This window comes from Chanodichthys erythropterus, chromosome 9 (assembly GCF_024489055.1).
Source record: "Chanodichthys erythropterus isolate Z2021 chromosome 9, ASM2448905v1, whole genome shotgun sequence".
Classification (NCBI taxonomy): domain Eukaryota; kingdom Metazoa; phylum Chordata; class Actinopteri; order Cypriniformes; family Xenocyprididae; genus Chanodichthys; species Chanodichthys erythropterus.
Window position 1 is genome coordinate 17,610,545 of NC_090229.1, and position 24,963 is coordinate 17,635,507.

Below are 24,963 nucleotides of genomic sequence, written 5' to 3' on the forward strand. Positions count from 1 at the left end.
AAGCTATATCACAGCTTTTCTTACTCTTTCACAGTATATGAAATATATTTAAGATGAAATTAAATTGTATTGTTTATTCATTTATAATATAACATAACTTCACAACATACCATAATCATGATAAGATATATATGGTTTCAGTTCTTCCTATATTTTTTCGTAAATTTAAAAAAAAATATTAGTAAAGTTTTTGGTGAATTATCAGTTGTTCGTGAAAACTTTTGTACACAGATTTCATGCACAAAATTGTGCATTCACATCACATGCTTAGTGAATGAGGCCCTGTGTCCTCCTGTGCAAGCAACACATGCATGCTAATGCCAAACACTGCTGTGATACTGGTTTCATATTTCAGTCTCTCTGAGCAGTCTGTGGTAGACCAAAAACATTTTTACCACAGAGATTCAGAACTCACAGAACAAGTTACAGCAAACAATGCATTCAAGAACAGCAGGCTTCAAACTGTAAGATGCAAGGAAATAAACTTCAAGAAGGAAATTGGTGGGGAACTTTCTATCTAAAACAGGTCAAAACTTCCCTTGAGGTTTTCCAAAAACTAACTCTGGAAAAAAGCCAGATGTACTGAATTAAAAGGGTACTTTTATGAGTTTGGGAAGTCTGTATTCTGTTACAAAGGAGTTGACTTCAATAAATGGTGTAAAAAACAAAACAAAAAAACAATTACTTTGTTGGCATATTTAACATACACAGAGTAGCCTAACTAGAATGATTAGAATGGATTTCTTCGACCATCTTCAGCAGCAACCCACACTGGCGTCACGATGGAAATATAAGAAACTCAAAATAACATAACTGGCCCACTTTCAGAGATTAGGCAATGATATAGTCATAGACAACCAACCTGGGACAATGCCAGCACAGAAAAGCCTATACATAGATCAGCGTCAAGTCACATGTTCAGAGCAGCTGCAACATAGCAGCAATAAACCAAACGTCAATGTCCAATAAGACAGTAAATAGACTGTATAACTAGCCATTTAGAAAACATTTACTCTTTCTAAGAAGAAATCTTTATCATTGATCTACCTGTGCACCCTGTGTTCTGTATTTACCAGTAGGTCTAGACCAACTTGCAGATTAGACTTGCAAGTTACTGGTAATCTCTTTCTATTTGCGGTCAGATGCGCACACATTCTCATTGTCATTTAAAGGAATAGTTCACCCAAAAATTAAAATTTCGTCTTCACTAACTCACGCTCATGGCGTTCCAATGAGTAAGTGACAAAATTTTCATTTTTGGGTGAACTATCCCTTCAAGTGACAAATTCTTTTAATGACAACTAGGGGACAATTGATGTTATGGAGCTGTACTCAGTGAGCTCACATATTGTTTAGAGTGACTGTGATTGTTTTTGTTATTTTGCCATCTCTCAAATTTCTCCAAATGGATTTAAATCTCAAGTCACAGAAATATGCTTTCTGATTATGCTCAGACTTTTACACAATCATGAGCTATGTGACGCATTAATCTTTTACCGTTAGTTCTTGACATTTCTTGGTTTTAATACTTCAATATACGCTGTTTTTATTGTTTGCATGTGTCAGGAAGTACAGAAGTTCAATGTTAGGCATATTGGTGGGGTACAAATATAAAGATGGTCGAGTTCAATCCAGTTACTGCTTTTGGCTGGGTTTAAGCTGTTGTTTACTTCTACAAAGGCTTACCCTGCATTATTGCTCACTGCGGTCAGGCTCTTCACTCCTGTCTTCAACAAACTGTTTATCAGGTTCTCTGGAATACCACATAGGCCAAAACCTGTAAATGAGGGGAAAGGATAGTAAAGAATTTAAAAAATACTTGCTGACATGACCTCCTCAGCCATTTATCAGGGAGATGTCAATAAATGTTGTTGTGTACAGACCAAAGGATAATATAATAATTAAAAATAGTATTAAAAGTAATATAATATAATATAATATAATATAATATAATATAATATAATATAATATAATATAATATAAATGTTCAAAAGTTTGGGATCAGTAAGAATTTTTTTAAAGGAAATTAAAGCTTTTATTTATCAAGATATACATTTAAAATAAATGTTGTTCTTCTGAATTTTCTATTCATCACAGAATCCTGAAGAAAATGTATCAGGGTCTCCGCAAAAATATTAAGCAGCACAACTGTTTTCAACATTGATAATATTTCTTGAGCGCCAAATTAGCATATAAGAGTGATTTCTGAAAGATCATGCAACACTAAAAACTGGAGTAATGGTTGCTGAAAATGTATCTTTGCCATCACAGAAATAAATTGTATTTTTAAAACATATTAACATAAAAACAGTTATTTTAAATTGTAATAATATTTCAAAATATTACTGTTTTTACTGTGTTTTTGTTCAAATAAATACCGCTTTGGTGAGCATGAGTCACTTCTTTTTAAAATAATGTAAAAAAAATATTCCGACCCCAAACTTTTGAACGGTAGTCTAAATAACAACTAAGCAGACAGTTACTGATTAAGGTTGAGTTTATGATAAATCATAACCCTTACATTACCTCCCACAAGAATAGTCGCTCCATTAGGAATATCTTTGACGGCGTCTAGAGGGTCAGAATAAAATCGTCCGGACCGTTGACTTGATGTGGAAAAGTAACAGCCACACGTCTGCCAAGCACAGACATTGAGTAGAATGAATGAAACAGGCTCGGCATACAGAAACAAACATTCCAGCAAGCACTTTAAAGCATGAATGAAACAAATTTCCACACTGGAATGTTAACCATTTACGATGGATTCCTAAATTATGCATAGAAAAGTGAATTAAAATAAATGTCAAATCAGATCTGTTTCCACTGTCAACTACAGCAGTTTGATTTTCCCATACTGAAATTCACGTGATAAATAAACCCTGTGAGTCCAGCCAAGCAATCCTTTTCATTTATATCTTTATTTGTTTATACAACAGTGTGTGTTTGACCTCACAAATGCTCCACCAAAGGACTAGGAGAGGAAACAGCTGACCACTTATGACTCTGCCTCAATAAATATGTTTCTGTTTGGTATAGCAGCCTTGAGTAGTACAGTATAACCAAATGATAAACGACAAAAATGCTGAGTTACAGGAGAAACCACTATGACCATTACCAGTGTTATTGCTTGAAACAGTGATTCAAAGGTTTCTGCTATGTCTGTATACAGAGCAACTCCATGAACCTCACAGCCACATGACACTAGCATGGGACTGTGTCATAAATATATGACTTCTAAACCAAGGATATCTTAGTGGTCAGGAGAATTCCTCTCCTTGTTCTGAGAACAAGTTACAATAGCAGGTGTGGGGAGGTGTGCATGAGAGTTACTGTTAACCAATCAATAGTGTTGGCAGCATTGTCAAGGTAGTTGATACTGACAAACAAACAAATAAACAAATAACTAATAGCATTTCCATTAAAGTTTTTGATAAAAATCTGAGGTAGATTATGCCTCAAGTCAGAATTTGTTAATGACCTTGTGTTTCCAACCCAACAATAAAACAAATATATGAAACGAAACAAGAATGATTGGTTGTGACTCACGATCATTTGCATGCAAATTGTATTTAATGGCTTGCTGAATAAAAAACACACACAATGCAGCACAAAATAACTACTTTTACAAGTAAGCTATATGCAATGATTTTGACAAGAGTAGGCTATGTAAGCTTTGCAACACATCATGTGTAATTATTTTTAGTTTCCTTGTACTATCTGAACGTCCCATCTTCACCCTGCAATGGGAAGTAAGGTTCAAAAAACAAAAATAGAAGCACCGACACGTTCAACATCATGCAAAATTTCGGATGCACCGTCTTTTGTATCTAAACACTGACCTTGCCAACGGAGAATCGCAATAGGTTCGTCTTGATCGTCGTTGTCACGTTCCTGATGATCACATTCTCCGCTCTAGATAGCGCTTTAAGAGTCGCCATGTCTGAAAATTGCAGGCCTAATTTTGTGTATAGTGAATGATGGTGACAGTATGCCCTCGTTGATCTCGGAAAGGCGGGGATGAGGTAAGCGAAGGAGTGTCGGGGGCTCGATTTGCTTATTTGCATTTAACTCCCTCACTTCCATCTAGCGATTTCCGATTCATTCTAATGAGTCGAATCTTTTAACGTGCCTGTGTTTACCATACATGTCTGGATGATTCATTTACGAATCGTACTGAATCTTTCGGAGTGGTGCCAGATTCAACAACGCATTTGAATCACCGTGAATTGTTTTTAATACCTGTCCGACTTTCAGTAATATGGATAAAGCGAGTCACCGAACAGAACAAAAAGTATTTGCTTTATTAGCCGTACAGTAAAAATGTTACAGATAAAACTCGCTGATATATGTTTACAGTTATATTTACAAACGGTCATTAAATAGCATTTAAATGTGCAAAAACTTATTTTCAGTCAAGCAATGTAAATTAATTGTCGTATTGTTAAATGAAACATTTGTTTAGGTTCTAAATGTTTATACACTACTCATCATTTTATTTCAAAGAGTATATATATATATATATATATATATATATATATATATATATATATATATATATATATATATATATATATACACAGTATAAGGTTTTTATCATCCAATATAACAGAATAACAATAGAAGAAAGAAAATAATAACAATAACAACAGGCAGGGCGAAAGAGGACTTAATTCAAAAATACAATAAAAATAAAATAATACAAAATATATACATAAGTAAAATGATAAAAGTAGCATAAAAAGTAACGGTGAAAATAAAATAAATAGACGCTAATGGAGAATCTTGAAATGCACCAGAAGCCACGGCATGAATACAACCACGTGGTGCATAATTACGTCATCGCCTAAAGAAATTTACGAATCTTTTTTCAACTGGTTCTTTGAAATGAACTGTTCGAAAGAACCGATTCGCGGAAATGAGTCGGACTTTCCATCATCACTACTGCAAGCAATAATTTCAATTCACTGTTATCAAACACCGATTATTGTCGGGTCATTAGGATAAGTGTGTACAAAGTAATCTTCTGTTTATATGTAAGAGCTAGGGGTGCCATTTATGAATGAAATTAAAGAACAAAAAAAATTCCGGTAATCCTCCGCACGTGAGCAATCGCGCGCTCGTCACGTGACTGTCGTTTGCAGTCATGGCCGACGACTACAGACGAAGCGTCGAGCTGGAAAGGAGGATTTTTGAGTTAGATAACAAGTGTGCCACTCTTCGGACCGAGAAACCAGGTAACCGGGAATCGTGGCGTCAATTGCGTAACACCAGACTCTCGTTATTAAAGAAAGTGAGGTTAATTGGTCGAATCAGCCCGGTGTTGTCATCGTTAGCTAGTTAGCTTAGCCGCTCTGCGTTAGCATTCCTGCGAACCATAACAAATATTCCCCTGTCCTTCTATTATCCTGTTTATACGGAAAATGTTTGACTAACCAGTTTACAAGAACATCGAAGTAGTCATGCTCTAAACTCTGCGCTAATTTCAAAGACAAAGCACGTTTGTCGTGTGCTGTAATTTTTCAAAGGTCTGACTAGCTAGTTAGTTGCAGTTTGCATGAAATGAATTCGCATGTGGTCGTGCACTGTTACAGAGCACTGTTACATTGTATACGTAGCTATAGTTATCTGCAATGTTATTTTAAAAGTGTACCCATAACTAGAATATCTTTCAATCGACTTCATATTAAAAATTGTGAAAGACATATATGAATTTAACGGACTATCAATCTATTTTTAGCAGTACTCTGCCTACTTCAGGCAGACTAAAGGTCATGTTAATGTAAAAATAGTCTCACAATAGTCTAAAATATCTGAAAATCTGAAATGTTGCAGTTTGTTGCACTATTCCTGTAAAGGCACTTTGTCGTTTTAGATCCTGTCAGTCATACATAGTTTACACAAACATACACACAGTAATGCATTCTTGTCTTTAAAGTCAACATGAAATCAAAATTTTAAAATGTCATTTTATGTAATGTAGTATATTTATTATATCCCTGCACATCATTGTTTTTTGTATAAATTCATGTGCCCTGGTAATCTAATCTTTAATCAAAATAACTTCCCAGTAGAGGGGACTTGAAAGGACATCCCTGATGATGTGTTTACTGGTGTGAGGGCGGGACAACCTGTCACTCACATGAGATCACTGCAATGGCAAATCACAACCATCCAATCAAGTACCGCCCTACTTTTTTATCTTTTCTGAGAAGCATTTTCACTTGTATATACATCACAATTGCTGTTTTCATTTCATGCCAACTTTTCTTCCCATTACGTATATCTAAGTGAAAAAATGTAGGGTGGGACTTGATTCACAATATCAAATCATAATATTCAAATCATTTATGATAAATACTGCACTATTACATAAAAAGAATGACAGTGCAGAGTTGTTTTTACAGAGCTAGTTTCCTCTTTGTCATTTTGACATTAAATGTTGCGATTTGTTGTTTTGTACCAAAAGCTGTTCTTCAGGTGTCTGAGTACAGATTTACATTCATTAAAATGTCAAAATAAGTATAATGTTTTCTTTTTATGGGCACTGTTTTGAAGCCTGGTTCCACAGTCATTTAGGACCATATTGCCATGGCAATATAAATTTTTCTTATATCACCAACTGTATACTCTGATCATGTTGTATGTCCTCTATTATATATTAAATATTAACACATTAATTTTTTTCTTCCTAGATGATGACTACTTACAGAATGCATCTTCCATACTAGACAAGTTGAAAACCTATTATAGACATGGAGGAGAGAGCAGCAGCCTCCCTAAACTGCTGCAGGATTATACACAGGTACTTCACATAACACACATCTCACCCTGCAGCATTTCCTTAAGCATAGCCTACTCGTATATTAACATGTTGAATGTATGAATAATACGGTTAATAACAAGAACATATTGTTTTAATTAGTGTTTGAATGTAATTTGAATGTCATTGAATATAAATATTTCTTTGCTATATTGTATGGTACATTTAAACTGTAACCTGTATATTGTCAGTCTGCTCCAATCAAAAATGTACAGTTGTTGCTAATCAATTTGCTTTTATTATTACTAATAGCTATCTGTAGGCTAAGAGGTAACAAAGTAGTCAGTTATTATTTGAGCATATTTAACAGTTTATTCTGAATCACATTTTTTTTTTTTTACAGATTAACCTTCATGTTCATTTATATAAAAAAAAAAAAGTGTAATAAGTTAAAACTTAACATTAGCACTTTCTTCCCAGATTTTACAGGGTCTTTGCAGGTCCTTAATTCAGTTTGATTAAAAGTCTTAAATAACATTTCAGGTCTTAATGTGTTTATTAAACCGTAAAAGACTTTATTGAATTAAATACATGTCAAAACGTGGCACTGTTGCACATTCTACAAGCTCGTCATTTCAAAGCAGTTCACAATCATCGAATGCCGCCCATTTATGCAACGTGATTGCACATTACTGTTGAATTATGACAGTGTTTACCTTATGGTGTTTATATTGTAATATATTTTATATTATTGTAAGAGTGCATATTTTCTCATCTCTTTGAATGAGCAGCTGGAAGTAGTAAAGCATAGATATTTCAAAATTAGAGTCCCTTTGTTTTTTGGCTTGTTTATAATGAAAAATTAAAATTTATTAGAATTTCGGTTATGCAATAATCTGCATCTGGCATTTAATTTCATCCAGTTACAGGAAGGAGCATTATGTTACATTAAATACAGAGATTTTACTTGTATCCGTACAACAATCTGTTTATTGTCTTTCTTTAAACATATTGTCTAAAGTTCCTTGACAGACTAATCTGGTATAACGTGTAACACCAAATACAATCAAATGTATGGATAAAATAGATGTTCAGTGACTTGGGCTTAAGGTGCTAAATAATGTACAATACAGTTATGTGTAGATGTTTGTCATGTACAGATCTACATGTAGATCTGTTTGTTTGTCTCTCTCATGTGTCTTGTATACCTCTATCTACCTGCAGTAATGGATGTTATGGCCATGTACAATATAGGTGTCTGTCATATGTATACAGATCAATTTGTAGATCTGTCTGTTTGTATCCTGTGTATTGTGTCCTTCAGTGGTTCTGTAATAAAATGTTATATCAGGAAAAGTCCAATATTGATCAACATTTAATTGATATGAAATCATATATTGGTGCATAAACTAAATTCAATACATATGTATTGAATTAAAAATGTCTTAAAGGGACATTTCACCCAAAAATGAAAATTACCTCATGATTTACTAACCCTCAAGCCATCCTAGGTGTATAATAAGACTATCTTCTTTCAGATGAACACAATCGAAGTTATATTAAAAAATATCCTGGCTCTTCCAAGCTTTATAATGGGAGTGAATGGCGTTCGAGATTTTGAAACCCAAAAAAAGTGTATCCATCTATCAATCATAAAAATAATCCATACGTCTCCAAATGGTGTTAATAAAGGCCTTCTGAAGCAAAGCAATGGGTTTTTGTAAGAAATATATCCGTATTTAAACTTGATAAACTATAATAACTGTCTTCCAGCAAAAGCCATACATCAAGTTGAGTTTCGGCGGAAGAGTGACCTCTGACCCGTCGCATGACGTATTGACGAATGTGGAAGCACGGGATAGAGCAAAACAATACACCAGTCACGAATTAGAAATCTAAAATGAGGATTTTTGAAGAGAAATGTCAGAGGATTTTGATATAAGAGAAGAGGAGTTTGATTTTGTTGCCCAGCCCTATTTGTTGAACCGCGAGAGGCGTCTACTCTCAGCTAAGCTTACGCTACTCTTTCATCATACGTAATGCGTCGGGTCAGAGGTCACTCTTCCGCCGGAACTCAACTTGATGTATGGCTTTTGCTGGAAGACAGTTATTATAGTTTATCAAGTTTAAATACGGATATATTTCTTACAAAAACCCATTGCTTTGCTTCAGAAGGCCTTTATTAACCCCCTATGGATTATTTTTGTAATGGATGGATGCATTTTTTGCGCTTCAAAATTGAGCGCCATTCACTCCCATTATAAAGTTTAGAAGAGCCTGGATATTTTTTAATATAACTCAGATTGTGTTTGTCTGAAAGAAGTCATATACACCTAGGATGGCTTGAAGGTGAGTAAATCATGAGATCATTTTTATTTTTGGATGAACTAACCCTTTAAGTATTTTAAATGTGCAGTTACCATGCTTTGCAGTTGAATGTATGCCCTAGAAAAAATATGCGATGCATGATTTATTTTGAAATTCTATGGGTTTGTTCTGCATGGGCATTTGTGTAGGTCTTAAATAAGGCCTTAAATAGTCACATTCCATTTTAAAATCTCTGCAGATATACCCTGGTTTAGATGTAATGGCTCACATGGCCCATTGTTTTACTCACATTTCCACAGGTTGTCTTGGACATTACATTCTATGAGGAAAACAAGCTTGTAGATCAGGAGTTTCCCGAGGACACTTCTCCTTTCAAAATCCAGCAGTTACTACAGGACTTGACAGAGCCAGAGGTGTTAGCAGGGCGACTGGTACCTGCTCAAGAGGTGTTGTATTTCTGCATCTGTAAAAGATCTTTTCTTGGAACAACTGATTTCATTATTTGCTGATGGTTTTCTGAATAAGCAATTTTTTTATGCATTTTGACTTTACAAGTGGGCGTTCAGAATAAATATTCTTTACTTTAAACTCGCACAGTAATTGAACACCCACGGGCTTCTATTTTTAGAGCTTAATTGGCATAGACAGAAGAAGAGCAAACTCTTCTGTGAGTAACTGTAGTGTGATGATCTGGTTTGTCACAGGTGCAGTCTGTGCTTGGGCTGGAGCTGCTGGAGTGCCTTTACTGGAGGCGTGGGGCATTATTATATATGTACTGCCACACACTACACCAGCGCAAGCAATGGATCAAGAAGAACAAAGCCACATTCCTTAAGGTTCTTTCCCCAACCTCTCACTCCACAGTGCCAGTTTTAGTGGCCATGAATTGAGTAAGTGTTGCAATGCTCCGTGTCTTCACAGTGTCTTCAAGAAGGTGTGCGTTACCTTATGAGAATGTTGCAAGTGAGGAACTCAGTCAAGCTGAACGATGGTGTGGTTTTTCATGACTCTGCAACCGCCAATTTTCTGGCAGAAGGTACATCTTCGTAAATGTACTTTCTGTACTAAAACTGAAAGCCGAATGGTTGATTTCTTGTCGAGTTTTGTTTGGAATTTGGGAACTGAAATCTGTCAGTTATTGTGTATGCACTGAATGTGTCTCTGTGTTTGACACATCAAGCATTGTGTCTCTACAGGGGCAGATTTTCAAAGCACATGATGATTTATAACAACTGCTGGGTTATCAGTATCTTCAAATATGTTTATTAACAGAGATTTATTTTCCATCATAAAGATGTGTAGCTTGTAAACTTTACCTTTAGTGCTTGGATTAATGTATAGCAACCAATATTTCAGTGGTTTTTACAATGCAGTGGTTTGTATCCAAGTTCACACATTTAAGTTTATATTGATTTAACATTTGCTATATAAGAATAAATTAACTCTTACACCACAGTTTTGTGAAGTCATAGTCACAGATGTTAAAGGGTTAGTTCACCCATAAATTAAATTTCTGTCATTAATTACTCACCCCTGTGTCGTTCCAAACCTGTAAGACCCTCGTTCATCTTCGAAACACAAACAAATATATTTTTTGATGAAATCCGAGAGGTTTTTTTATCCTCCATAGAAAGCAACATAATTACAGAAAGCTCTCAGATTTCATCAAAAATATCATAATTTGTGTTCTGAAGATGAACGAAGGTCATGAGGGTGAGTAATTAATGACAATTTCATTTTTGGGAGAACTAACCCTTTAATGGGCAAGATGTAATGAGATTTGTTCATTAGTTCATCTTATAATTTTGTCGTGTCATTTTTAGAGAATGTAATTTGTACAATTGTTTTTTAATATATATATATTTTTGACTAATTACATTTTTTACACTTCCCCCCCCCATTAGGTATCTTTTCTGATACTCACTTGCTTACAATGATGTACATTGGTGAGATGTGTTTCTGGGCAGTGAAATATGAGGACTGCAGCATGGACACCACAGAGCGCAAAGAGGACAGGCTTCATTTCCGAGATATTGGCACACAAATCCTCCATAAGTACGTGCTGGCATGCGAAGGGCCACTTCAGGGTCAAGGCTGGAACACAGAGAATGCCAAGGAGATTCTTAGTATTTTACAGTAAACTTGGAGAGAGCTTTTAGGAGAGGAGGTTTCACAAAATGTCATTGTTCTGAAGCTAGCAAAAAAAAAAAAAAAGAAAGAAAAGTAAACACAAACAAAAAAGATTAAAACAGAAAAATACTGAAAACAAAAAAGGCACTTATCTTCCGGTCCAGATTTGCTTTCTGGATGTGTGTTTTCGCTGAGAATGTGGAATAATACTTCTAATGTAAAATATAAACAAATAACTATTTGTTTAAGAAAACAATTATTCCAGCTGAGAAACATCACACAACTTTTTATTTATTTTAATTTTTATTTATTTATTTTTAGTTAATTACATTTATATATGTCATTTATATATGTTAAAAGAAATGGTACAAAGGAGGGGGAAATGCAGATATATGTTGCATATTTAAGTATTCGTGACCATTTTTAAGTATGGACCTTTTCTTTTTAATAACATCTTTGTATATGACACCTCTTCTGCTCACTTATTAAAAGTTGCATCTTTATTGCTTTCGTTGACCAGATGTAATGTTCAGAGATGGGAATTTGGATATTTTGATAGTATACTTTTAAAAAGCTAAACTTTTTGGTCATTATTCTTTTTAAAAGGAAGTTCATTTTTTGTTTTTTATGTCTTCATTGAAATAAATTTTGGGTTAAGAAATGTTGAAATGTTAGTGTGTGAGTGATATTTTGGTTTCACATGCATTGGATGTTGTTACACCAGAAAAGTTATTTGGAGTGGAAAGGTTGCTGATTGCCTTTTATTTCCCCAGTGTTCATCGAAAGGTTTTCAGCCAAATCTTTAGTTTGTGTATGTATTTTATAAGCCTTATCGCTAATCTTGTAATGTTCACATAGTAGCAACTAACATTCTTAAAGCATTATGATTTAATTAACAGTCCAGCTTGCCAGTTCTGAGAACTGCAAACAATTTTCGGTACTGGTGTAATATTCAGAAGACGAGATTTATTTCAAAAATGTGATCTCAAGCTTATATTCCTATCAGTTGTGGGGTGATTAGCAACATTACATAATATTAGTGCTATTTACTGGTTAATTGCAATCTTTGGGTAACTGGGGCACAAGATGAACAATATTTAAGTTCCTTAACTCCATTGGAGTATGTCCTTATGGAGGACTAGGAGTGAAACTTAAAAACAAAATGAAGGGATAAGTTATCAATGTAATAATTCAAACATTAAAATTGAAATAAATTACTTTTATATTGACGAATTAATAGACATTTGAAACTTTTAAAAATCATTTTTATGATTTGTACTTTATGGATTTTCTTACTTGCAGACAGATGTGGTATAAACAATCAAGTACAAAACATATAAACAATCCACAAACACATATAATAAAACAAGCAATACATTGTAACAATATAAAAATAAGTAAATACAACAGAAAAATAAAAAAAGGCAGGGGTATTGACAGCACCACAAGTTTCCACTATAAACTTAATCATATTCACCATGACCATTGTCTCGTCACATGCTTGCTACTACGGATTACAGAAATTCAAAAAATTTCGATCCTCCCATGTAGACTATAGGAGAGTTTTTCAAGGGCTGCCACCCGTCCAAATCCGAAAGCCACTCTAAAATCGGAGGCCTCCCAGAAGATTTCTATTTTTTTACAATCACACATCTGCCCAGCATGATGCAGCTCTGTATCCATTTTTTAACATGACTTAGAGACTGAGGGTCACCAAGAATATATAAACTAGGACAGAGATCATACTGGTTCTGTGATATCTTTAAAATATGATCATGCACCTCCCTCCAAAAATACTGGACTTCTGGACATTGCCATAAAACATGAAAAGGGTTGCCCTCCCCTATCTGGCATTGCCAACATTCAGGATTATCCTTAAAACCCGCTCTAAACAGCCTTCTGGGTGTCCAATAGAATCTGAGTAAGATTTTAAATTGTATGAGAAATGTTCTATTATCTCTGGACATCAATTTTAATTTCCCAGTGATCCTCCCCCATTCTTCATCCTCAAATGTGCATCCCAAATCTTTTTCCCAAATTATCTTAACCACAGAACTAATATTTTGTCCCATCTGACTAATAAGTAAGGAATAATATTTAGACACCTCATGGCCAGTACCCACAATCTTCTGGATCATCTTGCGAGTATTTTTACCCCCTGGGAGCATATAAAATTAATCATTTTTAAATTAAAAAAGAAATGGACAAAAATGTAGACAATACTTGCTTTCATTTAAAAAAAAAAATGATTTATTTCCATTTTTATGTTTGAATTAATAACTTGTTCCTTCATGTCTTTCCTAGTCCTCGGTTTGTGTTGGTTTTTAGAACTACATTTCCCACAATGCACTGCTGTACGTGACGTTGCACACACGCCTATGAAAACACGAGAGACGTGTAACTTTGACAGTTCCGGGAAAAGCCAGAGGAATACTTCAGATTGCACTACTGAAATTGAAATATGTAATGAAATAAAGCAAATTACTGTATTAAAAAGGTTACATGTAGAAATCTTTCTAAGAAACTGTTGACAAATAAGTGTCAGTATGTTGAGCCGATCTATAGTCGTGCAAAGTCTCAGGAGTATTAGAGATAGGTTTTTTGATACAAGACGACAAAGAAATGAGCAAAATGATGTTCAGGAGACACGTGATGACGTCACAGGCCCCTCTCTGGATAATCTGTCGGTAAGACACTATTCTTTGCATTTCATAATTATTTATTTACCTGACGCTTTATTAAAAAGTACGTACTATGGCTATGTGCTGAATAGAATACTAGCTTATTACGTACTGGTTACTGTCAGTATACACTGTATGCTGCTTACTGTATACTGCTTACTGAAACAGGTGTCATATTATCAATGTACATTACCATATGACCTCATCAGCTTGCTTGTTTAATTCAGCAAATGGGGTCCTGTTAGCAATTTGTTAATTTTACCTAAATATTTTCCAAAAAAAAAAAAAAAGTCAGGTCAAATAATGCATCTAGAAAGAGGTCACAATTGATATTACATCTACTTAATTTATAAAAATAAATAAATAAATAAAAAATCACAGTTTCCACAAAAATATTAAGGAGCACAACTGTTTTCAACATGATTATAATAAGAAATGTTTCTTGAGCACCATACAGCATATTAGAATGATTTCTTAAGGATCATGTGACTCTGAAAACTGCAGTAACGATGCTGAAAATTCAGTTTTGCAATTACAAGAATAAATTCCATTTTAAAAATGTATTCAAACAGAAATCAATTATTTTAAATTGTAATAATATTTCACAATATTATTGTTTTTAATGTATTTTTAATCAAATAAATGCATCTTTGGTGAACATAAAAAGCTTCTTTCAAAAATCTTACCAACTCAAAACTTCTGACTGGTCTAAACACATTTTCTGTCTTCCTTTTTTAAACACACAGGTTGACATGCAGTTTCTCATTATGACCTTTCTGTCTCCGCAAGACCTCTGCAGACTGGGAGGCACCAGTACATACTGGCGGTCAATGGTCCGAGACCCTGTCCTGTGGAAGTACTTCCTGTTGCGTGATATGCCGCTCTGGCAGTCAGTTGACCATTTATCAGTGCCTGATGTGAAGCTCACTGGCTCAGCTGTGCTGGATGACTCTCAGATGCAGTTTGATTATATGGCAGAGTAAGTGCTTAACTTTGAGGCAGATGGCTCTTTGGTATCAGAAATAATTAGCTTTGGGTGCAGCTTGTTTATGTTGTGTTGGGAGATCATAGAATATTGAAAATATATTTATAGGAAAATGAAAATATTAAGAAAAGTTGTTTATGTCTTGTATCTATGAAACTTGTTAGCCTGTGCTCAAAAACCCCTAATGTTTCCTAATACAGTGTATTCTCTCGGCACCCACAGGTATCTCCGCATCTGCCCGGCCTGTCGAAACCAGTGGCGACACCAACCCAGGGCAACGTTTGAGTCTGTGACTTCCTTCTTCCAGTCCCTTGTACCGGTTGCAGATCCACAGTTCGCCATGTTCGGCCCGGGTCTTGAGCAGTTGGAGATTTCCCTCATGACTACGATCATGAATTCCCCTCATATACTGCCTATAGCAGGAATACCTCAACGTCAGATTGATGGTGCTCTGCCATTACTTATAGTTTATTCAAGTTGGTTATGTACATTTTCAAAAATGAAAATTCTGTCATCATTTACTTACCCTCACATTGTTCCAAACCTGTATACATTTCTTTGTTCTGTTGAACACAAAGGAAGTTATTTTGAAGAATGTTAATAATGGCACCATTCACTTCCACTGCTATTATTTTTTTCTACTATGGAAGTCAATGGTGCCCCAAATCTGCTTGTTCACAAACATGTTTCAAAATATCTTCCTTTGTGTTCAGCAGAACAAAATATACAGTTTTGGAGCAACTTTAGGGTGAGTAAATGATGACAGAATTATCATTTTTAGGTGAACTATCCCTTTAACTGAATAAATGACCTTCACTTTGATGTCCTGATTTTTTATTTTTTTCAGGCATTGGATCTGGAATCAGTTTTAAGTACAAAGATCAGCACAGATTCAATATTGCAACTTTATATTCAACTAACAGGTAAGGAAGAGGATAGTTTATTCTCATTTAAAAGTGTTAGAAATGTACACTACTGTTCAAAATTTGGGGTTGGTAAGATTTCTTTAAAAGATTTTTCTTTTTAATTTTGAATGAAATCTCTTCTGCTCACCAAGGCTGCATTTATTTGATCAAAAGAAAACAGTAATATTGTGAAATATTATTGCAATTTGAAATAAATTTAAATTTAAAATAAAAAGATTTTATTATATTTTAGAATAATTTTTATGAATATTCTTTAATGAATAGAAAGTTCTAAAGAACAGCATTTATTTAAAATCCAAATCTTATCATTATAAATGTTATGCTGTCACATTTGATCAATTTAATGCATCCATGCTGTATAAAAGTATTAATTTCTTTCAAAAAAAAAAGTTTTAATGGTAGTTTTATGTTGCTCATGTTTTTATTTGCAGCACATGCATGACATTTTAAATGTGTCACTTAATCCAGTGTGTATGAATGAGATTCTGTGTCTGTGGATTTAGGACGGAGCGAGAAAGAGCTCGCCTGGAGCACCTCAGTCTGCGCAGTAAGCTCTTTGTCTATCAGGAGGATAGTGAGTCCAACATGCCCTTAAGCCTTAACCCAATGTTTAATCAAGTTTGCCAAGCCATGAATGGATTCATCTTTGTGGCAAATGCTGAGACAGAAAGAGGTATGATTGTTCTGTCCAAGCATACTATTAATTTAAAAGCTTAAAGGGTTAGTTATTAATGATGAAATTTCTGTCATTAATTACTCACCCTCAAGTTGTTCCACACCCGTAAGATCTTTGTTCATCTTTGGAACACAAATTAAGATATTTTTGATGAAATCCGAGAGCTCTCTGACCTCCCTATAGACAGCAAGGTCATAACCAATTTCAAGGCCCAGAAAGGTAGTAAAGACATCATTAAAATAGTCCATGTGACTCAGTGGTTCAACCTTAATGTTATGAAGTGACGAGAATACTTTCTGTGAACAAAAACAAAACAGAAATGACGATTTTATTCAACAATTTCTTTGCTTTCCTGTCATTATCCTACATTGTTGACATAGTAAACACAGTGCAGCGCTTCCGGGTTCTCGGCTTATTATTGGCCAGCTCACATGAACAGCGTCAGCCAATACTGAGCAGGCGTTCTGACGTAGAACCCAGAAGCGCTGCACTGTGTTTACTACGTCAACAGCATACTGAGATGGAAAAGAAGAAATTGTTGAATACAGTGGTTTTTTTTTTTTTTTCTGCACTCAAAAACTATTAATTGTAGCTTCATAACATTAAGGTTGAACCACTATAGTCACATAGACTATTTTAACTATGTCTTTACTACCTTTCTGGACCTTGAAATTGGTTTTGACCTTGCTGTCTATAGGGAGGTCAGATAGCTCTCAGATTTCATCAAAAATATCTTAATTTGTGTTCCAAAGATGAACGAAGATCTTACGGGTGTGGAACGACTTGAGGGTGAGTAATGATAGAAATTTCGTTTTTGGGTGAACTCACCCTTTAAATGCATGAAATTAGTTGTTGACAAATGTAAATATGAATTTCTATATAGTTCAGCTTGCTGAAACATTGTAAGCATACATAGTGATTTTGCAGTTTATACGGTATTTCTCTCATTCATATATTGGAGGAGTGGACAGAGGGTGGGAGGAGGAAAGTGCCCAAATCAGGTTTATGTTAGACCCTGTGGTGGGTATTGTGTCCCACCCTATCCTGGTGCTCTCCTGTGTGTCCAGGGAGACAGCAGACAGACATAGGATACCTTGTGTGACCATTGCCCATCAGCTTCAGCTCAGTTCACTGCCCAACCCCTGGATGGTAAGACATCAAACAGCATCTGGCATGCGTTAAAAATTAATATTGTGTTCTATAAGGCTTCAGTATATGTTTTTTGATACTATAGGTTCAGGACACAACTGCAGAAACACTGACAGGACTGCTGGATGGCATTGATTGGCTGCTGAGGCACTCTGGAGTCAAGCTGTAAATACCAATATTGACATGATGCTGCTGGATGTACTATATTATAATAGAGGCCTTTCAAACATCTTATTATCCAAAAGATACAACATACAAGTCAAACCATTATAGGTGGTTGTACGTTTGGTGGTGATCACAGTCATACCGTGGAATTTATCTACAGTAAATAATTCAGTGAACTGATCTGATGTTTTTATTCATTGCACATTATACATTGCACTTTTTAACAATTGACTTTTTATTGTTTTTGTCTTAATGTTGTCTTTTAATTGACTTGTTAGAATTTTTTTTAAAAACTGAAACAACACTTTTCATATTTGTTTTTTAAACGGAAATTGTATTTATGTAGCAATATTACACATTGTATTTACAATCAACACGTCTGTGATTGGACTGTAGGCTGCTATTAATCAGAATCAGAACAATAGGAAGGTTAGAATTTTGATATAGATTTTATGAAGTGTGCAGTTCAATAAAGAAGTAGTTAATATTAAGCTTACATTTTATACATAATTTTGCCTGGTACTTCCTGGTTTTGCTTTGCAAACACAGCCAAAGCAGAACCAACCATGTCCAAACAACCTTGAACGAATCAGTGTTTTTTAAAAGAATCAGTTATAGTATCTCACACCCCTCACATTTCAGCAACCATTTTAGTATATCTTCTCAAAGGACAATACTATAGAAATGAAACTTGGATATATTTTAGAGTAATCAATGTGCTGCTTGTATAGCAGTACAGATTTATTGTCCTCTGAAAATAACTTATTGTAAAAATAGCTGGCAACAAAAGTGAGTACACCCTAAGTGATAACAGTTCTATGTTGTTTAACCCTGCAAAGCCACATGCCCTATTCATCATGTTCATGTTTTTGTCTGCTTGACAGGACCATACAAATGTGTGGATCTTGTATTAGAGCAGTTAAAATTTGGTGCTTTGAGTACAATTCTGTCATTCTGACCACTGGATGATCAAAATGGCAAAGAACTCTCTGAGGATTTGAGAATTGTTGCTTTCCACGAAGATGACCTAGGCTATAAGAAGATCTGTAACACCATGAAAGTGAGTGACCAGGGTCATAGAGAGAGGTTTTCCAAGACGGGTTCCACTCGGAACAGGCCAAAGAAGTTGAATTAAGGAAGTTGAGACCTTGTGTTGTGCGTCAGGTGCAGAAGCTGGCTTCAAAAAATAGATGCATGAGTGCTGCCAGCATTGCTTTAGAGGTAGCAGAAACGGAAGGTCAGCTTGTCAATGTTCAGACCATAGGCTGCACACTGCAACAAGTCAGTTTGCATGGCCGTCGTCCCAGAAGGAAGCCTCTTCTGAAGCTGGCTCACAAGAAAGCCCACAAACAGTTTGCTGAAGACAACCTGTCCGAGAACATGAATTACTGGAACCATGTCCTGTGGTCTGATGAGACTAAAAGATAAACTTGTTTGGCTCAGATGGTGTCCAGCATGTGTGGCGACGCCCTGGTGAGGAGTACCAAGAAAACTGTCTTGCCTACAGTCAAGCATGGCAGTGGTAGCATCATGGTCTGGGGCTGCATAAGTGCTGCTGTTAATGAGGAGCTCTGCTTCATTGAGAGAAACATGGATTCCTTGCAACATGTACTGTGACATTCTGAAGCAAAACATGATGCCCTCCCTTCAGAAACTGGGTTGAATGGCATGATAATGACCCCAAACACACTGCCAAGATGACAATGCCTTGCTGAGGATGCTGAAGGTGAAGGTGATGGAGTGAGCCTGAAGGTGGTGAAGGTGATAGAGTGGCCAAGTATGTCTCCAGACCTGAACCCTATTGAGTACCTGTGGGGCATCCTCAAGCGGAAGGTGGAGAAGTGCCATGTGTCTAACAACCAGCAGCTCCGTGCTGTCAATATGGAGGAGTGGAAGAGGATCCCAGCAACAACCTGTGCAGCTCTGGTGAATTAGGACTAAGGCAGTGCTAGATAACAGTGGTGCTCGCACAAAATATTGACACTTTGGACACAGTTTTGACATGATCACTTAGGGTTATTCACTTTTGTTGTCAGTTATTTAGACAATAATGGCTGTATGTTGAGTTATTTTCAGAGGACAGTAAATCTGTACTGCTATACAAGCTGCACATTGTCTACTCTAAAGTATATCCAATTTTCATTTCTATAGTATTGTCTTTTGAGAACATATAATATAATGGTTGCTGAAATGTGAGGGGTGTACTCACTTTTGTGAGATACTGTATGCGAATGATTCATTGACTCACTTGTTCGCAGTCCCAGTGCTGCTGGACTAAAACTAATCTTGGAATGCCTCTCGGCCAATCAAATTTGAGCACTTGAACTAACTGTTGTATAAACATGGTTGTACAACATAACAGTTTCCTCTCCTTATGAAGCTATCTTGTAATTAGTGCATTATAAATATGTAACACTGAAATAATGATTTACTTCAGCTGTCATATATTGTTTTTAATTATTCTGTATGAATCATTCTTCTCATTAATGGTGTTTTCCCTATTTTGTCCACAAAGAGGCAGCAGCCTCAGCTTTATTAAGAGATTTGTTGACAACAATAAGAACACTGACCTGGTATAACCTCATCATCCTGCTGCCCAGTTTTATTCAGGGTGGAGGTCATCCATTGGCCAGTGTTCCAAAGATATTTAGGTATTGCTTTGTCTCTGTCTTCTCTTTGTCACAAACTCCCTGCAGCCCTGCTCTCTTCCTCTGTTTAATTAAAGTGAAAGCCAGCCTATGCTTTCGGCATTTTGGTAGTATTATAAACTGAGTAATTAAGACTAATCCTAAAGTTCAGCCTTACTAAAGGCCACACTGCCACTGAGCATGCTTAAACTGTCAAACTGAGTCACTTGAAATAGTGAAAAATGGGACTCAATAGGAGGATAAAGGTTGCCTTGAAGAAATGAGGCAGCAGTCGTTGTCTTTTTTTATATTTCCAACATATTTTAAAGGTTGAGTGCATGATAGATTAGACAGGTACGTTTTAAAAAGACAAAGTGACTCATTTCTAAGTGCATGTACAGATTTTTTTAGTCTAAAATCCATTCTGAAAGGAAGAACATTTATTAAAATATATTTAGTCCTTTTGTATTTCCCTAGAGGAAGAACAGAATTGTTTCCCTTGCAATCCCTTCTCTTACTCATAAAATGATTATGTGTAGTAATAATCATTGTCTTGAAAAAAGGTTGTTTTAAAATGAAATTGTAATTGCTGCAATTTGGATGCATTAAGTCTAACATGAATGGTAGAGAAGAGATGGCTGTCTGCTCTGTAATGACATTTGACACAACAGAAAAAGTGTTGAACTTTCCGCATTAAAATTTTCCTCCATGCATCCCTCTTTTCATTCATGCCCTCAACTCATTCATGCCGTGATTTCGTGTAGCAAGACAGACTGTACATTGTTCACAGCCATAAAAGAAATTTGGAAGAAATTTTCTGCTGATTTCCATGGATTATTTTGAAATTACATGCATCACAATTCCTGCCTATTTTAATTGTAACTCAAAGATATATTTTCAAATCTTATAAATCTTGTCCACTTAAGATTTAAAGGTGCTAAAGAGGATGTTTTGTTTTATACATTTTTGCAATATTACTTGAAACTGTCTTTACTAACTGATAAAAGACTATTTATTAGGTGCACTGAAAGGAATAATATTAATATACAACATCTGTGCACGAGGTAGGGCCTTAAAAACATCAGCCGATCATCGCGTAAACGATTGGCCCTCTGGCTTGTCAATCACTGCTGTGAGTTCCTTGTGCGAGACCTGCACGGCTGCACTCTCCAGTAACTTTCCACACTCCACAGGCGCCGCATGCAATGTTTTTGTCAGGAGACAGGAGTAACAACTGCAGATTATGAGTTACCTGCGGTGATTCCGACATAAATTCCGACATGAATCCACAAAAACGACACAGCGAATGCCGGTGGTAAACACTCGTGTTCCAATACTCGTGCACGAGTTTTGGGAGGCGTTCCCTCGAAATGAGCTGTGAAGGAGGGGGGTTGTTCTTACGCATGCGCTCATTTCAAAAACTCACTAACAGTCTTTGGTTTCTCAGTCGACGAAAAGATCCTCTTTAGCAGCTTTAACAAACATTAGATAAATTGACTGACTGATTGATTGATTGATTGATATAAAAAGATAATCATCACTTTTTATTGCTGAAGTAAGAGTGTTGAACTTTGTTCTCCTGCATCTTATTCTTCTGCGATCCACAATGGCAGCACAGCTGAAAGTTTTTTTCAGCTGCGCCCTCTACTGTACAGGTGTGAATGTGCATTTCCTTCAGCCTGAGGCTTATGCTGCCTTCACGTGCTATCGGACATTTGATAATTCCCACTTCTGAAGTCGTTATTATGAGCTCATCATCGCATTCAAAATGGGAGGGCAATTTTTACCTAGGAAAATCGTATTTACGATAATTCAGAGAGCATGTGAAGTCAGCATTATTCACTTTTGGTCACTACTGTTAACTACTAGGAAGATGTGTTAACTAATCAGTCTGTAATAGAATTGTATGTTTATGTTAAGTAACAGTTAGCTAATCAGTAACTAATGAATTCTGTCATACCTCCTGAAGAACTACTATTAATTATCTACTAATTAATTACTGATTAAGCTTCAAGAAAAATAACTATGAAGTAACTACTAATAAACAGAAAATGATTCGTTTTCAAAATTACTTGAGTAAAATGACTACTACTTTGTTACAGTTCACCACTTATTATTATTATTATGGAAATTAAATATGCATTTATATGCTGAATAATATGCTGCACTTCCAAATTGTTCAGAAGTTTTTGCCTGTATGGTCAGTAACTACTTTGTGCACATGTTCTGTAAGAAATCAGCTTCGGAATGGAACCCCACCCCCACTGTCTTGCCATAACAACCAAGTATAGGTCTCTGCAGGACAGTAAGGAGTTACCAGATCAGTGGGCAAGGCCATAAACAGAGGGGTGTTTTTGAGAGCGTTACCTGATTTGCTCATGTCAGAGTGTGAGCAGGGTTTAGGGGTGGGGTCGGGTGAAGGGGATCATTTTCAATGCATGATTTATAAACACCAACCAGTTTGAAAACACCCACAAATTCAGAAACGCCCACTTTTGTTCCGCAGAGACGTTATACTCATAAAAACGGCTCTGGCCATAACTATCCAACTTGGCACAGATACAAAATGTTTTATTTATTTATTTTTTACCCAAATGCTGGGATGAGTCATTTTTTGCATTATTTTTTCATTGTTGGGTAGTTTTTGTGTTGCTATTCCCCAGGGACTTGCAGAGACTTCCTCAGGGGCAGGGGCTCAAATGTATGGAGCCCCTAAAGGGACATGGTGGTGGAAAAAAATTGGGATGGGTGGAATTTTTTTTTTTCTTTTGCGTTCCCCGGAGAAACTTTGCCTTCCCTCTTAAAGATATTTGCGTTCCCTCACAAAGATATTATCGTTCCCTTGCTGTGAGCTCGGACAAACACTTCCTCTTTAATGTCTGGCAGAAGTGTTTCAGTCAGCTCCATATGCACACAAATAATGTGTGACTCTTGCGTGCGGGAGCGCAAAAGTTTCTCGAGGCAATGCAAATATCTTTGCAAGGGAATGCAAAGGTTTTGCAACAGAACGCAAAGTTTCTCGGGGCAGGGAACGGAAAAAAAACGTTCCTCCCATCCCAATTTTTTTTCCACCACCAAATGTGAAAAAGGGGCAATGTAAATAAATAAATAATATATATATATATATATATATATATATATATATATATATATATATATATATATATATATATATATATATATATATATATATATATATATATATATATATATATTACAGTTAAAATAATGGTTTTCTATACTTCAAAATATAATTTATTTCTGTGAAGCAAAACTGAATTTTTTTACATAATTACTCCAGTCTTCAGTGTCACCTGATCTTTCAAAAGTCATTTTAATATGCTGATTTATTATCAATGTTGGAAACAGTTGTGCTGCTTAATATTTATTATAACCTGTGATACTTTTTTCCCCAGGATTCTTTGATGAATAAAACGTTAAAAAACAGCATAAATTATAGGAATAAATTAGATTTTAAAGTATATTAAAATAGAAAACCATTATTTTAACTGTAATAACATTTCACAATATTGCTGTTTTTGATCAAATAAATGCAGGATGAATTTAAGAGACTTTTTTCATAATGCTGCATAATTAATCAAAAATGGAAATATAGTAAAGTCTTTTCACGTCACCATTTCGCCAGCCAACACATAATAGGCCTGTAGGTGGCACTTGGGCTTCAATAACAATGAAAGTTTCATCAAATAGTAAACAGTTTATCAATATACATTACCATTAAAATACACTGCTTTCCAAATGATTATGCAATTGACATTTCAGTACAATAAACATTCAGATTTTAGATTTTATGTTTGTTTGTTTGTTTATCCATGTCTTTTTAGACAACTGGTATCAATCTCAGACAAAATAATTTGCCAGGTCTATGGAAACCCTACTTAGAAGTTGTTCCACATTATTAAGCAAGTTATGGTTCTCATGCAATATGGGGAGGAAGAAAGATCTTTCTGAAGATGAAAAGCATGAAATGGTGCAATGTTGTGCAAAAGGCATGAAAACAACTAATATTGTGTGAAACTGAATGGCGATTATCGAATTATCATAAGATTTGTGAGTGATTTAGAGCACAGCAGAACTCGGTCAGATAAAGATTTATTAATGAAAGTTCCTATCAAAAAATGTATTGTATTAAAAGGGCAGCTATAAAAAAAAAAGCCAGTGTTGAGCAGCAAACAGGTATTTGAAGCTGCTGGTGTCTCTGGAGTCTTGAGAACCTCACCATGCAGGCTGGCAGTTGTGCGTAAAAATGCATTTTAGACACCACTAACCAAACCTCACAAAGAGAAACATTTACAGGGGGTGTAGAAATACAAACAGTTTTATTGCTGTGTTGTTTTTTGCAGCATGGGATAGTGCATAGTGCATTGTACTATGCACTATCCTCCTTTTTATACCATAGCTGAAAATGGACAGTTATGAACTCCACATATCTTGCAAAAGTCATTTTAATACCCTCCATCTCATTTCCCAATATTCCAGCCCAAATCATCACCTGCCAGCTCCTTGCTGACATCG

The 24,963-nt window shown here is 35.5% G+C and overlaps 3 protein-coding genes across 6 annotated transcripts in view; 2 read left to right on the forward strand and 1 right to left on the reverse strand.

The window, feature by feature from the left end:
* The window catches only part of oxct1a (3-oxoacid CoA transferase 1a), a 59,840-nt gene extending 55,766 nt beyond the window's left edge, over positions 1 to 4,074 (reverse strand). The window contains exons 1-3 of the mRNA XM_067393720.1: positions 3,840 to 4,074; positions 2,527 to 2,635; positions 1,687 to 1,777 (exon numbers count right to left, since the gene is read on the reverse strand). Of these exons, the coding sequence (XP_067249821.1) occupies positions 1,687 to 1,777; positions 2,527 to 2,635; positions 3,840 to 4,064 (425 nt within the window). The 5' untranslated portion in view covers positions 4,065 to 4,074. The remainder of the gene's footprint in view (positions 1 to 1,686; positions 1,778 to 2,526; positions 2,636 to 3,839) is intronic.
* Positions 4,075 to 4,967: 893 nt separating this feature from the next.
* Positions 4,968 to 11,887, forward strand: rimoc1 (rab7a interacting mon1-ccz1 complex subunit 1). Its single transcript, XM_067394845.1, has 6 exons — positions 4,968 to 5,234; positions 6,693 to 6,802; positions 9,388 to 9,534; positions 9,793 to 9,924; positions 10,010 to 10,124; positions 10,993 to 11,887. Exons 1-6 carry the CDS (start codon positions 5,144 to 5,146, stop codon positions 11,226 to 11,228), a joined length of 831 nt encoding a protein of 276 aa, XP_067250946.1. The 5' UTR covers positions 4,968 to 5,143; the 3' UTR covers positions 11,229 to 11,887.
* A 122-nt stretch (positions 11,888 to 12,009) lies between these two features.
* fbxo4 (F-box protein 4) lies at positions 12,010 to 21,224 on the forward strand. Of its 4 annotated transcripts, none has more exons than XM_067394841.1 (7): positions 12,010 to 13,905; positions 14,646 to 14,878; positions 15,107 to 15,360; positions 15,732 to 15,807; positions 16,314 to 16,483; positions 17,448 to 17,635; positions 17,721 to 21,224. In XM_067394841.1, the coding sequence occupies exons 1-7, from the start codon at positions 13,765 to 13,767 to the stop codon at positions 17,802 to 17,804; spliced, it is 1,146 nt and encodes a 381-aa protein (XP_067250942.1). In that variant the 5' UTR covers positions 12,010 to 13,764; the 3' UTR covers positions 17,805 to 21,224. The 4 variants fall into 4 exon arrangements, with proteins under 4 accessions (XP_067250942.1, XP_067250945.1, XP_067250943.1 ...); XM_067394844.1 differs by having other exon boundaries at positions 17,554 to 17,635; XM_067394842.1 differs by having other exon boundaries at positions 15,107 to 15,330.
* The last annotated feature ends 3,739 nt before the right edge of the window (positions 21,225 to 24,963 follow it).

What these genes read in the sequence shown, in the direction of transcription:
- fbxo4 (XM_067394841.1), top strand. Translation starts at nt 13,765, where the DNA reads ATGTTGAGCCGATCTATAGTCGTGCAAAGTCTCAGGAGTATTAGAGAT. An exon ending in ATTACTTATAGTTTATTCAA is followed by an intron (nt 15,361 to 15,731) that starts GTTGGTTATGTA and finishes TATTTTTTTCAG; the next exon opens with GCATTGGATCTGGAATCAGT. An exon ending in AAATGCTGAGACAGAAAGAG is followed by an intron (nt 16,484 to 17,447) that starts GTATGATTGTTC and finishes CATATATTGGAG; the next exon opens with GAGTGGACAGAGGGTGGGAG.
- rimoc1 (XM_067394845.1), top strand. Translation starts at nt 5,144, where the DNA reads ATGGCCGACGACTACAGACGAAGCGTCGAGCTGGAAAGGAGGATTTTT. An exon ending in TCTTCGGACCGAGAAACCAG is followed by an intron (nt 5,235 to 6,692) that starts GTAACCGGGAAT and finishes TTTTCTTCCTAG; the next exon opens with ATGATGACTACTTACAGAAT. An exon ending in TGCTGCAGGATTATACACAG is followed by an intron (nt 6,803 to 9,387) that starts GTACTTCACATA and finishes ACATTTCCACAG; the next exon opens with GTTGTCTTGGACATTACATT.